The sequence below is a fragment of the Neofelis nebulosa genome, chromosome 7 (assembly GCF_028018385.1).
Source record: "Neofelis nebulosa isolate mNeoNeb1 chromosome 7, mNeoNeb1.pri, whole genome shotgun sequence".
Lineage (NCBI taxonomy): Eukaryota > Metazoa > Chordata > Mammalia > Carnivora > Felidae > Neofelis > Neofelis nebulosa.
The window spans coordinates 11,205,375-11,221,189 of NC_080788.1; the positions used below are offsets into that span (position 1 = coordinate 11,205,375).

The 15,815-nt window shown below is 49.7% G+C and overlaps 1 protein-coding gene across 4 annotated transcripts in view; it reads left to right on the forward strand.

Annotated features, from left to right (window-relative positions):
- Positions 1-314: 314 nt before the first annotated feature.
- SLCO3A1 (solute carrier organic anion transporter family member 3A1) overlaps positions 315-15,815 on the forward strand; it is a 313,852-nt gene continuing 298,351 nt past the window's right edge. For all 4 annotated transcript variants that reach the window (XM_058736684.1, XM_058736683.1, XM_058736685.1 and 1 more), the window contains exon 1: positions 315-655. In XM_058736684.1, the coding sequence (XP_058592667.1) occupies positions 476-655 (180 nt within the window). In that variant the 5' untranslated portion in view covers positions 315-475. The remainder of the gene's footprint in view (positions 656-15,815) is intronic.

Genomic DNA, 15,815 nt, shown 5'->3' on the forward strand with positions numbered 1-15,815 from the left:
GGGCGAGCTGGCGGCGAGGGGCGGCCCGGCCTCGGGGCAGACGCAGGGAGGCGAGGGCCGGCGCGGCCGGCTGGCGAAGGGAAGCGGGCGATGGCAGCGGCGGGCGTCCGCGGGCGGCGAAGCGGCGGCGGCGGCGGCGGCGGCGGCGGCGGCGGCGGCGGGCGGCGCGAGGAGCCCCTGTGATTGGCACAGCCCGAGCCGGAGGAGGAGGCGCGGGGAGGGCGGAGGAGGAGGAGGAGGAGGTGGAGGAGGAGGAGGAGGAGGAGGAAAGGGGCGAGCGCGCGCGGCGGCGGCAGCGGCGGCGGCGGCGAGGAGCTGTGCCTTCCACCTCTCCAGCCCCGGCAGGACGGGGGCGGCCGCCGCGGGCCCGGGGCGGGGACAGCACGCAGCCTCGCCGCGCACACCCCCGCCCGGCAGCGGGCCCGACACCCGGGGCGAGCGGGAAAGCGGCAGCGGCGGCGGCGGCGGGGGAAGGATGCAGGGGAAGAAGCCGGGAGGCTCGTCGGGCGGCGGCCGGAGCGGCGAGCTGCAGGGGGACGAGGCGCAGAGGAACAAGAAGAAGAAAAAGAAGGTGTCCTGCTTCTCCAACATCAAGATCTTCCTGGTGTCCGAGTGCGCCCTGATGCTGGCGCAGGGCACGGTGGGCGCCTACCTGGTGAGTCCCCGTGCCAACTCCGCCGCGGGGGCCCCCTCCCCGGCCCGGCGCTCGGGCGGCCGGCTGGCACGGGGAGGGGGCCGCCTGGGGCCCGGGGGCAGGCGGGCATGACCTCGGCCCGGCGCGGAGGTTGGCGAGTGGTGCAGCGGCGGCCGCCGGGGGAGCTGCCGGCCCGGGCTGCCGAGCGAGCCGGGAGCGGGCGGGACCGCGGATGCCGGCAGCTGCTCGCGCGGCCGGCGGGGGCCTGGGGTGCCCGGGGAGGAGAGGCGGCGGGCAGGTGGCCGGGAAACCGTTTGCTTCCCCGCCGGGAAGGCGCAGCCAGAGGGTGAGTTCAGGAGCCCCCTTGGAGAGGCAGGCATCGTGGGTTTCAGGTGACCTGCACATGGGAAGAAAAGCCAGTTGAGCATCCTGCGTCCTCCACTCTTTCCATTCCATCCGCCTCGAGAACAAATTCATTATGCATCATTTTCTCCGGGCGCTTTCCCCATGCGCCAGTTACGGAGGGTGGGGGGTGGTATTTAACAGCTTAGAGTAAAATGCACCCGAGTGTGGCCCTGTTCGGAGCCTGGGCTGCAGGGGGAATATTCCCTCTTCGTATCCCAATAGCCATCTTTTGGCGTCTGGGATAAAGTTACAGTACCTGGAGAGCAGCTGCGAGTTTGTGTAGCTCCTGCTACCCGAGCTTAAGACCTCGATTCCCCACCGTGGTCTCTCGCCGGCAAGGGGGTCGCATTATTTTGCACTATGTGCGTCTATTTCATTTGCCTTCTGACAGGGGATATTAATGCTCAGACGGCCCAGGGGTGCCTGGCATATCAGAGGAAACAGCTTGTAATGACTCAGCACTGTCAAATACCTACTTTGTCGCCTTGTCCTGCCCCGCGCGGGTGGTCCCGACTTGAGTTCCAGAGAGCGCACTTCCAGACCCGAGTCCAGCCCTGCCTACACAGGAGAAGATTTTGTCAGTGTATAGTGTTAAGTCATTACTTTGGTGATTGACCTGAAACATGAAATGAAACGTCAGAGACTTTGAGTGTTCCTGAACAAGTTTGACGGAGATAGAATTGGACAGGATTTTGGCTGTTGGAATACCACATCCTCAGATAGAACCATGCTTTTCCTGATGTACCACTAATCCCTCCTTCTTGGCCTTGGGGTGCAGTTAATGAAGGCTGGACTGGTGGGTGCCCTGTACCATTCATAGTCTCCAAAGACTCCCGGCTTACAGTCAGAGGGAAGTACAAGCAGGCTTGTAGCGTAGGGGAACGTCATTTTTGTGGTTAGCAGAGAGGATTGTTCAAACTCAGCTCTGTTCCTGGGGTGCCAAAGTTACAGGGCTCCTGAAAATCAGCTGCATTTCCTTTGCTCCTTGTGAGATGAAAGTGTTTTAAGTCCCCGTCTCTGTGCATCCTTGACTTGTATGCTGCAGGTGAGCCCTGTAGCCCAAAGCACAGTTTTCTTCGGTGTTTAGATTTTTGTTGTACAAAATGCACTTTTCTCGGTAGTTCCAGCACAGACGGTCCCTGTTTGGGGGGTCAGTTTATCAGCACTTTCACGGAGGGAATTTTGACTGTTACGATATTAAGATAGCTATGTGTATTACCAAGATGCAAATGCGTATTAACAAGATATTTGTGGGTCTGTGCTGAAGCATATGCAAAGTATGTACTACCTAACCGGGGTCTGTGTTTGGGGAGGTAATTAGTGTATCAACAGCTGCCTTCGGGTTTACCAGTTTGTTTGCCTGAAGCCAGTTTTGTTCAGTAGGGTGCGTTATTCATGCGTGGCAAACAGGAACGGAACTTTTCACACCATGAATGATAAAGGCCTGGTCTTAGTTTTTTAGCTTGCCATGATCTAAGGGTTTTAGAAAGGAACGAGGCTGAGCTTCAACTAGATGAGTAGCCTGGGCTCCTTTAGAAAGTTAAGAAGCAGAGGGCTGCTGGTGAAGCTGGATACCTAAAGGCAGGGCTGGCTGGCACCGGGAGATAGAAAGTTGACTTTAATCCCAGAGTAGGCCAGTGGCAGGAATTCAGTCCACCTGGTTGTTGGTGGTGGGGGCAGAGGGGGGCTGCTGGCATTTCCAGCCTGGGCTAATAGAAAGCCTGGTTCAGAGGGGTAGGGTAACAGGAGTCGACAGATGACCAGCAGAAGGCGGATGGAGGCCCAGGAGAGGACAGGCCTAGGAAACTGAATTTATTTTGATTACTAGGAGTGGAGGGATAGGGTGCTCAGGGCTCTGCCCTGCCCGGCTGCCCTGGACTCTCTGTGGCCATCTGAACCTCGTGAAAATAAATAGTTTGCTTGCCAGGGTCGACTGAATCAGGTTGCTGTGGGTTTTGTTTTTCTGGGCCACTTGGGAGTTTTCTGTTCATCTGTTAATTTGGAGGTGGAATAAAAAGTTATTCCTGCAGCTGTGTGTGACTTCTTCATGGATAATTTGAGAATGAAACGTTGTAGGATGTTTGCAGGAAAGGCAGACGTCTGCGTTTTAATTCATCATGGCTTTCTTAAGAAACCTCAGAGCCTGCTTTTCTAGGTGATCATACGCACTGTCAGGGTCCATGTGCCAGGGGTGTGTTATATATGATCTTTGCGTTGGCAATCAGCCTGCCTCTCCGATGAAGCATTTTCAGGTACCTGATGAAGGGCACACCGTGGGACATTGCCAACAGTGCTTGCTTTGATAGCAAGAGGGGTTATCGAAAGTTCTATGCCAGCGACATTATTTTAATCTATTTGATCCCAGTAGTCCATGCAGCTACCTTATTATTTTGTCTTCTCAGATGCCGTGTTTTATATTTGGAGGCTTCATTTCATTTCTCCCTTTACTTTCTGAAAAGGGCTTGCCCTGTGTCTTCAATTGCACTGGTGTAAGCTCCCCAACTGCACAACTGAAGCAGGAAGTTGCCTGTGATTTGAGAAGCAACTTTGTAAAGCAGGACTGTGTGTGTGTGTGTGTGTGTGTGTGTGTGTGTGTGTGTGCGCACGCGCGCGCGCGCGCTTTCCCTCAAGAACCTGCCCAGGGAGGAAACTCAAGGGAGACTTGTATATGAGACAAACACCAATTGTTAAGCTGGGCAGGGGACCAGCAACTTTTTGCCTCCATGTGTGTGCGGGTGTGGGGGTGGGATGGGGTGTGGGGGGGGGGTCTCCCAGGGGGATGCTGAAGGTTATTGACCCTGACACCCAGATGCTGTGATAGTAGAGATAAGGTAATCGCGCAACCCCCCCGGCCAGCTGTGGATTCTGAAATCTGCTACACTTGCAAGTGTTGTAACTGGAAATCATACTTCAGATAAGCCAATGTCACAGGGATGTTCTCTCCTAGTCCCTTAAACTGCCTGAGTGGCTATGCGATACTTTGTTGAGCATAAGAAGAGAGACCCATCCGGTTTGATCGGCAAGGTGTGCTCGGTCAAGAATGCGATTTTCCTTTACTTGGGTCTTTGCTTTGGGTGGCTCCAGTCTGAACTGACCTTGCAAGGATGTGATCTCTGCTTAAGTCTCGGCCCCTTTGGAGAAGGCTTAGGCCTATGGGAACTGCAGGAGAGAAAGTTATTTTGTGTGTACTTCATGGTGATGTGTGGAGACCCACTGAGATGTCTCAAGCCATTCTTGGAGGCCAGCCCTGCGTGTAGAGCTTCGTGTGTGTTATCAAATTGCCGAGGACTGGAGTCGATAAGGCTGTGTACAGGAAATTAAAACCTTGACACCTCTGGGCAGTTAGGATTGAGGCTCACATACAAATGCATTTGAATTTCCTCAGGATGCAAACTTGACAAGGCCTGTTGAGTCTCCAGGGTGGGGTGCACAGACAGTGCCTAGGACCCGGGGTGGGCATTTCCCTATTTAGAGTTTTGCAAACCCTAAGTCGGAGGTTGTCGTGACAAAATAATTCGCCGGATGACTGAGTGCATGTAACAGCACTCCCATCTCACTGATTTATAGTCACTTTAAAAAGTGTTAGGCCTGAGAGCATTCAGTGGCTTGCAATTACTTGTAAGATGAAACTACTGGATTTGTTATTCTTCTTTTTTTTTTTTCCTCTCTCCCTAAAGAAGCATCATTTTGAAGATGGGTTTTTACATCTCTTACCCAGAAGCAGACAGCTGAGGGACATTTTTAAAGTCCTTGTCAAATTAGTATGATGACTAAGGCGACTGTATTTTACTTAATCAAATTATTTTACACACTTATGGTTACTCGAAGTGACAAATTCCCTGCCATTTGCATAATTACTATATAGCCCCAGGTAGTAAGAAATACAATTACCCTGATTTTTTTTTTCCTTGCTGTTTGGTTGCACATGTTTAGCTAATAATTATTTAGGGGAAAAATGATTTCTGCAAATTCCTTTCAATCAGCTTTGTGTACACAGCTTAGTTTCTCTAGGGGTTTTCTCTTGTGGGTTTCATGGTCAAAGAAATGGGATCAGTGGGCTGTAAAGCGGGCAAGATCCTTCCTGAATTTTGGAACTCTCCCCCTTTTCCATTTTAGATACCTTACAAAGCAGAGGACACAGAGGCCTCTCCGCAGGGGCACTGTCTTGCTAATCACATGCCCAGCATTTAAGCTCATCTTCTTGCTTGCCTGCTGCCAGAATGGCATTGCTCTGTGTTAAGCTGGATAAGTTTCTACTTGGGCAGAGGCAGTTGGAGCAAGAGGGTCTCTGCATCTCTCTTGCTCATCTTGAAGCAAGCTTTCAAGTGCTGCTTGTTTATGGAGGGGCTCACATAGCCATCACTGGGGATGAGTAAGTGTAACCTAGCAAAAAACAATGAGGAGGCAGCCACAGTTGAAGACGATGAAGGCCTGGAATAAAGACCAACAAAATCCGTGAATGTTCCTGGTTAATTGCAGACAGGGGTGTTCCTTTCAGGGTCTAGGCCTCCTGCAGAGGGAGTGGCAAGGACTCCCGCTGAGCTGACCTTGTTCCTTGGATTGAGGAGGGCTCCTTGAGGTGCCAGGCAAGGAGGGTGGGGCCTGCCAGGTGACTGGGCAGGCAGGTCTGCAGAAGTTGCCCCCCTCTTGCTGGGGTGGAGAATAAAACTCTACCAGCAGTATTTCTCCTTTCAACTTGGTGAACACATTTAACTTGCAGGGATTTAAATTTTTTTTTTTTTTTTAAGTTTATTTTTGACAGAGACAGAGTGTGAGCATGAGCTGGGGAGGGGCAGAGAGGGAGGGAGACACAGAATCCAAAGCAGGCTCCAGGCGCCGAGCTGTCAGCACAGAGCCCAACGCGGGGCTCGAATTCACAAGCCCCGAGATCATGACCTGGGCCGAAGTCGGATGCTTAACAGACTGAGCCACCCGGGCACCCCAAACTTGCAGGGATTTAACTGCAGCACATCATTTAATAAATAACCACATTCCTCCAAAGGAGAATCACCGTACTCAACACTTCTACTCATATTTTGTATACCTACTCCTATTATGTTACGTATGTTAATGTGTGCATTGTGTGCATTACACGTTTACATACGTACACGTTCTGGTGTAGGGTTGCATAGACCAAATATTGAATGCTGTCCCTTTTGGACGTCGTTAAGGGACATTTTGCTGGTAATTTTGATTGTGTGGCTTAAACATGGGTTTAGAACTCCCCTGAAGTCAAGTGACCTATATTCTGTACTCTCTCAGAAATGTTTTTGGTAATCTGTAAGCCGGAAAGATAGCATCCTTGTTCCTTTAACTTAGTTTTGCTTTCTGTTGCTGTATCTGTATCTACAAAATAGGAAATAAGTAGGGGGAAAAAGGGTGGAATCAGTGACTTTGGTTCACAGGATAAATAAAATTGGTATGGTTTGAGAAACTTGTATTTTATGTAACCCAAGTGTCTATGTGTTCATGTTAAAATGACTAAACGTGGTTAAAACCCCAAATGAAATGGTTAAAATTGCCAGGTAGGAGAATGATAAGCATCTGCGGCAACCGTGGCTCAATGGATGAGCTTCCGAAGACCTGGGATTCACACCCACGTTCTCCCCTTCTTGGCTGTGTGTTCCTAAACTGATTACTTAACCTCTCTGTGCCTTGGTTTTTCATTTTAAAACTGGGGTCTAATAATACTCCTAACGATTCTCTGAGGATTCACTGAATTGGTACATGGAAAGCATTTTGAATGCTAACTGGCACATGCTGTTTGATATATACGAGCTATTAATAATGACATGGTTGTACATATTTTCCACAGGCATTCAGTTTGTAGCCCCAACAAATGAGAAATAAAATTATTTCAATCAAACTTTGATTTGGGTGTAGTGAACTGTACTCTCAGGTAGTTCCCTTGTTCTGCATGAACATTTTGTCCAGGAGGTAAAATGTTTTTAGAAGCAAGAAATAAGTACCAGTTGCTAATTCTGTTTATTCCCTTATTCTAAATGTAGCAATCCATTTTGTCTTAAAGACGCTGTAAGAATTACCAGTCACGTGGGAGAGGAGTTCGCTCTAGTAATGGTTCTGTTGAGCGTTTCTAGCCAGTGGGTACTTGGAGGTGGGTGGACAGGGGCGCTTGGGACGGCTGGGAGGGACAGGCGTCCTGATGCCTCGTTTTGGGGGGCCCTGTTTCCCGTCGCTCTGGTCTGTGGCTACAGGATAGGGAATCCTTGATGGTCCTCTATGTTGCAGGCAGCTGAGGAGCAGTGAAGAGTGTTGGCTATGGAGTCAGAAGACTTGGACTTGAACCTGGGCCTGCTACCTACCGGCTCCCGGTCACTTGACTTACCTGAGTCCCAATATTGTCATCTGAAAAGTGGGACCGACTTACAGATGGTTGAGATATTGGAATAAATGGACACATGATAGAGTGCTCTCCTAGGGTACAGGATTCAGTACTTGCTTTGCTGCTAATGACACAACTCTAGTCGCTGACCTTGGCATAACCAAAGTCCTTCACCAGGGCCTGAGAATTTGGGGTATTGTGTGAGGCCTCTGTTTTGTTTCCCACGTTGGAGATTGGGGCCCTCATAGCTCAGTCTGCTTCTCTGGGTGAAGAGTGGCCACTTCAAAGCAGCCTGGAGTGTCAGGATTCGGGGATCAAGGGACATATGTCCTGGACATATGCTGTCCTCCGGTCAGCGACCTTGGAGCTTGGTCCTGGTTGCCGGTGGGGGGGGGGGGGTGCGGGGCGGGGGCTCAGGTCTCCTGCCACACCCACTGCTTCTTCTTAATCCTCCTGCAGTGCTCGACAGGGCTCAGCAGGCACAATTGGGGCATTTTCCTCATCTTGACCCTTTTTGGTTTCTCTGAAGCAGAGCAAGTAGGCTCTTTTTTAAAGTTAAAAAACTTTTTTTTGATGTTTACTTATTTTTGAGAGACCGAGCATGAGCGGGGGAGAGGCACTGAGAGAGGGAGACAAGAATGTAAAGCAAGCTCCAGGCTCTGAGCTGTCTGCACAGAACCCGATGCGGGACTTGAACTCACAGACCTCGAGATCATGACCTGAGCCGAAGTCGGACGCTTAACCGACTGAGCCACCGAGGCACCCTGAGCAGGCTCTTGATAGATGCCGTGCTGTTTCTCTTCCCCCGGGTCCATTCATCTCCACTTACGATGATTGTTTAGGGGGTTACCTTTGCACAGCGCCCCTCTGGTCACACCTGTCCTTGGGAAGGATAAGGAATGGACTGGGCTCTTCTCAGTGAATCAACCTGCAGCATCTGTTTTAGGCGAGTTCTTAGCTTCACATTCAAGGGCCACGGGCTTCACAAGAGAGCACACGCTCTCTGAACACCACTGCATCCCCAGACTCTGCTGGCTGGGTGTCGACTTCCCCGAGGAAGAAACCCTATCAGCTTCCTAAGACCCTGGACCTTCTGTAGCCACAGTTGAGTGAACAAGCCTGGCTGGGGGCAGGGGGTGGGAGGGGTGCTGTGTCGTGGGCTCTCCAGTGACAATACGCAGAGCGGAAACGCTCCACTGGGTGTAGAGGAATCTCTGCAGCCGGCTGTTCCCAGCTTCTTTATTTCTGTTCTTCTTTGTGGCTTCGAGACGAGCCTTTCTGAAAAGGGAACCCCTTCCTAATGGAGGGTTTAGTAGCTCAATTTAATAGAAATGATCGTAACCAGCCCAGCTGTTTCCTGAAACGAGCGGACATTCCTCTTTAAATAGGGAATGGTTATTTCCCTGAGACATAATAGTCGGTCATTAAAATTTTCTTGGACTTAATACAAATGTCTCATTTATGACTTCCAGTCAGCACTTCAGTGGAACAGTTTGAAAGCCAAAGACAACATAGGTTGGCTCCAAGCCACAGGTTTTGAATGGGGCTGGGGAGGGGGTAGTATGGAGCCCACTTACTCCCCTTTGCCTCCATGATTTCCTTCATAAATACCTTCATGAGTTCCTTCATAAATAAAAGGTGCCTTCAACACCTCTTCAATACTCTGTTCTTCTGGGACATCACATCCCCAGTGGCATTTTAAGATGCCTGGTAACAGAATGGAAGAGCCCTGAGTGTAACAGTGAGGTCTTATTTCCTTAGCATTGGGTTTGGTTAAAATCTTTGCCACGAGCACAGAAGCAAGCTGTGGCCACAACCCGTCCAAGTGGGCAGTGGTATGGTGGGTCCCTGGCATGTCCCAGCAGGTCTGAGTTACTGTGGGATAGAGTGAGTCCATTCAAAAGCCTAGGGAGTGCCTTTCTTCTGTCTGTGCGTCTGTCTGTCCACCCACCTACACTCCGTATGTGAGTTCTGTACTATGTGGTGGCAGATTCTGATTTGTCTGGCAAGTTGCCCTTTGGGATGGGTCTCTGGATAATTAACTTGGCTGTCCGGGTGACCCTCGAAACCTTTCATCGGTGGGAATAAAGCCTGTTGTGGCTGTCTCTTCCTAGCTCCCCGAGTTCCCGATGATGCAGAGTTAGCAGAAATAGGAAGGAGCCAAGAGCGGGCTTTCAACACATAGTCCTGGGGAATATAATAGAATATTAGGCATCTTGCTCCCTAAGTCACTGCCTACACAACTACCAGAACTTAAGCAAGATAGAGATGATTCTTTTTACCTCCATTTCTGCACTTGCAAGGTTGGTGCAGGGAGAACAGTGTCACAATGGTGCTTTCGATTAAAGACTATTGTCAGATGTTCTTGGGACTGGCTGTTGTCTTTCCCTCCTCCCCTCTTTGGGAGAAGGCTTATGTAAAATAGACACACTCCGTCTGTAATTGTTGGATCTGCTCCCCCAGCCTGACGCTGCCTCTTTCCCATCCTCGGCTGATTCGAATGAGAAATTACCACCTTGAATATAAGCAAGTGGAAATTGGAAAGCCGCCCTCCGACTGATTATGTAAGCTCTAAAATAGTGTACCTGAAATCTTGTGTTTCCCTCGCTGAGAATTCTCTTAATGAAGGTACAAATTTCTAAGCGCCGACCTGTATGTTTTTGTTATGTAAGCTTCCATTATTGTGACCCCAACCTGTGAAAGAGAGTGGTGTTGATTAGTTAATCTCTCCGTTGGCTTTCAGGGTCAGAGAATCATTGGAAGTAGACTCACAGAGCCACCTAGAGCTCTCCCCCTGGAACTTGGCAGCCTGCTGCTTCAGCACCAGCACCTTCTCTCCAGGGGTGCATAGGCTCGTTCTGTGTCTGAGGTCACCCTGACTCTCCGGGTGGCAGAGGGCAGGTGTCCGTGAAGGCTTGAGAGGTTGCTTGTGCGATTCAGTGGCATGTTCGGGAATAATCCAACACTGTCGATTGTGACGGGCATCCGTGCTTTGGACATTTCATTTCCCAAAGTCCCCCTACCATCGCCTTTGGGGTGTATTTTGCCTCGTGTTGCATAATTTGCCGGTCTTTTGTTGTGGCTCATTCCCACCATCCTCTTCTCAGGCTGCACGCTGCGTGGCCCATTTCACATTTACAGCCTCCTAAAGTGTAGACAAGGAGCTTATTTTGTGGCCAGAGTGGACACTGGGAGGAAATACTTAAAAGAAACTAGACGAGTTGAAAGAGATCCAGAAGAGCTTCAGAAAGGCCTCCCCTGTCTTCATGCGGAAAATTTAGGACAAGACTCACAACTGATTGTGTGATTTATCATGTGGCGGGTCGCATTGTCTCCCCAGTGTGGTAAATACTGTGTCGTCTGGGAGGCTGAAATGCCAAGGGGAGTTTTTCAGCCAGCCGAAGGAAGGATGTCTTCTGGAAACAAAACCCACAAAGTAGCACCTTCGCTTTACCTTTGCCAAATCTGTGGAGATGCATACGAATCGAAAAGGCCGTCAGTGTAGCTCTGTGGCTTGCGGGTGATGGGAGCAGGTGGGGAGGGCGTCCTTACCACACATGGGCTCAGAGGGGCGCGTGGAGCCAGCAGGACTTGGGCTAAAAGCGGATGCAGCCCCGTGAACCTTCTGAGATGCACAGGTGGAACCGACTGTCCACTCGGCATGTCGTCCCTGTGTCCCAAGGTTGGCCTTGGCTTGCGTTCTTAGGTCTCTTTAAAAATAACGGGTGCCTGGGTGGCTCAGTTGGTTAAGTGTCCGACTTCAGCTCAGGTCATGATCTCACAAGACTGTGGGTTCGAGCCCCATATCAGGCTCTGTGCTGACAGCTCAGAGCCCGGAGCCTGCTTCTGATTCTGTATCTCCCTCTCTCTCTGCCCTTCCCCTGCTCATGCTCTGTCTCTCTCTGTCGCAAAAATAAATAAAAAAAACATTAAAAAAAAAAACAAAAATAAATAAACATTAAAAAAAAAATAACATAGCCAAGGGGGGCCACCCGGGTGACTCAGTCGGTTGCACGTCTGACTCTTGACTTCGGCTCAGGTCATGATCTCGTTGGTTCAAGGGTTAGGGCCCTGCGTTGGCCTCTGCATTGACAGTATGGAGCCTGCTTGGGGTTCTCTCTCTCCACCCCCCCCCGCCCCTCCCCTCCCCCAAATAAATAAACTTAACAATTTTTATATTAAAAAATATCTGCCCTTACTGCTTTTCATCTTAGGCAAAATTGGCACAGGATTAAGTAATTTACCCAAACATGCAGCCCCTACCCTCCAGAGCTAGCCCCCCACGTTAGCTCGCGGGGTGAGTAGGTGAACAGTCCAGAAGAGTTTCATTTTTGGAAATAATGATTGTAAACATACAAATAAAAGTAATGTTTTGGTGAATGCAGGAAAAAAGTCCACTTTTTTTTCTCTTTTAAAATATTCCTTTATATATATATATATATATATATATATATATATATATATGTATGTATATATACACACACATATATATACATATATGTATATATAGACCGTTTCCTAATAGGCTTCATACCTATCCTTAATCTGGTGAGCAGGTAAAAATACATACACTTGTATTTATCCGTCTTCTGATACTTTAGATTTCACTGGGGAACGCTTTGTCACTTAAAAGTAGTAGGACCAAGGCAGCTATTAAAAATGCCTCTAGGGCTTCAGGCACCCAAGGCCATCAGGGAGGCTGTGCAGTGTGACAAGGGACACGTTTTAGAGCCCCCATAAGGAAGCTGAGTGTTCCTGTGTTCAGGTCTGTCGCCTCCGTGACTGCTTTTCTCTTTGCACCCGGTGAGCTGAGCTCTGGTGGTCACGGTGGTCAGCTCAGCTCTGTCGCCTCCTGGTTGTTCATTAATTTTATTCTTGCCTCCCTGTGCTGGCCCCTGACGCCACAGGGCCACGCTTCACCAGCCCTGGCAGGATGTCCCAGTCGGATCCATCAGACCTCTGTGAGAGCGTGCTCCCAGGAGTCAAACCCTGGTCACTCCTGAGTAGGACTCCTGTGCCAGGCTTATGCTACAGGCACTGTCAATATCCTTCTTCTAGCTGTTTCCTTTGTTGGTTTCTCACCGTCCTCATTGGGTGGGTAATATAAGCTAAGCTCTCAGTCCTACAGGAGGTAAAGATCCAGTCCCACCTTTGACCACAGACTGTATGTTAATTCTTGCCTTCCCGGATGGACCCTATTGTATTTTATTTGGGGGGTGGGGGTGGGGGTGGGGAGTGTGGTCTTCATATTCTATTTAAACCTTCCCCTGTGGAGTTCAGAGGATAGTAGGGGCATTCCCAAACATTTTCTGTATCTCTGATGTTAGAGAAAAATTGGGTTATACATTCTCCCTTAGATATAGAAAGGTGTGACGTGTAGTACAGAGAAAGTGACTTTGACAGTTCATCCTTTGGTTGGAGGAAGACTTGGACCCAGGGGCGGGAAGGTGGATGACGATATGAATGAGTTTCTAGGGCATTTCTGAAGGAAGAAATGGGGTGTATTGGTTCCCTGGGGCTCTGCTGAAACAAACTAACCATACACGGGGTGGCTTCCAACAACAGATTTATTTTCTGGCAATCCTAGAGGCCAGGAGCCTGAAATCAAGGTGTCGGCAGGTGCGTCCTTCTTCTGAGACTCCAGGTAGGATCGTTTCTTGCTTCTTTGTAGTTCCTGACAGTGGCCCTTGATCTTTGATGTTCCTTAGATAGGCTTTGTACCCCTCCCTTATGTGACTCTGAGGTCACATGGCATTTTTCTTCTGTGTCTCTCTCCTCCTCATAGAAGGACACCATTCCTCTTGGATTAGGATCTACCCTAATGCCCTCATCTTACCTTAACTACATTTGCTAAGACCTTGTTGCAAATAAGGTCACATTTCCAGATATAAGGAATTAGGGCTTCATCCTAGTCCTTTTTGGGGGACACGATTCAACTCATGATACCAGGAGCAAAATAGAGCAAAGGACCCTAAAATGGTTTGATGGTACAAAGAAGAAGAAAAAGAAAAAGACAGACTCTTTGCCCTCTTCAGGGTTTTGGGTTGGGTAGGAAACTTCTGGAATGTTGGTCGGCGTGTCATTCTTTGCAGATGTGCTATCCTGTGACAATCCTTGTTTCCTTTCTGAATAAGTAAGGGGATAACTATGTTTCTGTCTGTGGGGTGGTGGTTAGGCTGCGGGAGTGAGCCCAGTTGCGTTAATGAATAGCTTTGAAAACACTCTTTCCCGATTCTGGGCGTAGCTGAGTGCAGGGAGTGGCTGGGATGAGTACAGCATCTGATTAAGGGAAATGCGTGTAAAAAAAAAAAAGCCTAGAAATACATGTGGGTGAACATTATGTGTGTATATATTTAGAGTGCGTGTAGTACAGCTCTCCTGTGCCTTACACCCGGGACTCCTTAACAGGAACCAGGCCCTTTGAAATGTCCAGCTGGCCCTGTCGCCTCCCTGAAGTCCTACCTGATGCAGGAGGACTGGAAAAGAATATTATGGCCATGCCGGCCTGTCCCAGATTTGGCCAGGTGTGTGTTACATTAGGACCAGACCCCTGCCTTCTAATCTCATTCATCTCCAGGGTTGGGTTTTTTTTTTTTTGTTTTTTTTTGCTGGGGGTGAGACTGTCTGATTCTCAGAGTTTCTCAGCATTGGCTCCTTTTAAAAGACTTCAGCTTGGTCTCTGCCAAACTTGGACAACTTTTTGAAGTAACTGTGAGCAACATTGACTTCAGTAAAGGCATCTTCTTGGGCCTCACGGAGTCTCTTTATCCTGGTGACAGGGATGACATGTTTATATTTTTTTCCACTAATGACTCCTTCATGAGACCGTTCCAGGCCCTGGGCCAGGCCACGGCCCTGCCCTCCTGAAGACCTGCAGCTGGTCTGGCTGTATCCGCGGTCCATGGGACAGCATGGTCTTTGCCATAGAAGCCAAGTGTTGGGTCAAAGTGGGAGGTGATGTTGGAGATGGCCCTGGGAAGAAGAGTAGCTGTCCAGTAATTTTCTCAGCCTTGGTCAGGGTGGATCCAAAGGGAAGGAGACATCAGGCTGGTATTTCAAGAGTCTGGCTGGGGAAAGCCTTCGCAGGTGGGACGGGGGTGGGAAGCCATTTTGGAGGAGAAGGGGAAGGCTGGGAGCACAGGGCCACAGCCACATGCAGGGGCATGTCAGCGCCAGCCAGCATTGCGGGGGCCGTCGGCACCTCTCTTGGCAAGGCTTACCTCCCTCCCCCCAGCTTTGAAGTGGTGCCCTGAAATGCTGCTACAGGCATGTGGAAGGCAGCCGCATCATGGCGTCCTCAGACTTACCTAGAAGCAAGCATGGCCGCATCGCATGATGTAGGCAAGGGTCTGAAGGACACCGCTTGTCCCAGTGTGCTGTGCCCGCCTGGATGGGGGCAGTCGAGGAGGGGCGGGGGCTGGGGCGTCCATACACAATGGCACCTCTGTGGCCAACCTCTTTTTTGACTTATCTTCCAATGAGATTTCTGCAAGATGAGCTAAAATGAGGAAAGGTACTGTCGTATTGGACTTCTTTTTTTCTTTAAACACTTTAGCTCGGCCTTGGATGTATCAGTTCTGGGTAACTTTAAAGCTGGTAACAGAACAAACTGTGTTCACACACAGGAAATGTCTCCAAACAAAAAGTGGGTGTGCAGTTTACAGTTTAAAAATTGGATGGAGGCCATTCGAACTTCCCCTCCCATTCTCCTTGAGAAGGACTTGGCAAGCTGCTGAGAGGGGGCATTCCTCCTTGGAATAATCGTGAGGGTCCAGAGGGAAGCTCTCTTCGGAGCAGAGCTCACCGGCAACTGGGCTGAGGCCCCGATACTGTGGGGGCTAGGAGGCTGGTGGAGCGTTCACTGAGCTGGGTGCCCTTCAACTTCACATCCTGTGTAGAGGGGATGTGGAGTGTGGCCAGAATGCCTCTGGCCTGTTGGCCCACACCTGTTGCCCACAGATGGCCGATCTAAAAACACGGGCTGAGACAGCTCAGGAACCTTGTGTGGCCTCATCACTTGGCTCTACCATTAACTTGAACTTCAAGTTGATGCTTGTGGTATTTTTCTTAATATAGAGACCTACTGTTTTACCTATTGCACAAGGACCACGTGTGTTGAAGATTTGGAAAATATAGAGAAACATAGATTCAATAATTTAACAACAACAACAATAATAATAAAAAACATTATCCATAATGTCAGGGCCTGGAGAGACACTGTCAACATTTTGGGACCTGTGCTTTTCAATCTCTGGGACTACCTGTGTTTCCTTATGACTGTGAGGACAGAGTACAGGTGACCCTCGAACTATGTGGGGAGGTTAGGGGCATCAACACCCACCCACTTCCCCCACAGTCGAGTATCTGTGTGTAACATTTGACTCCCTTAAAACTTCACTACTAATAGCCTACAGTTGATCATGAGCCTTACCA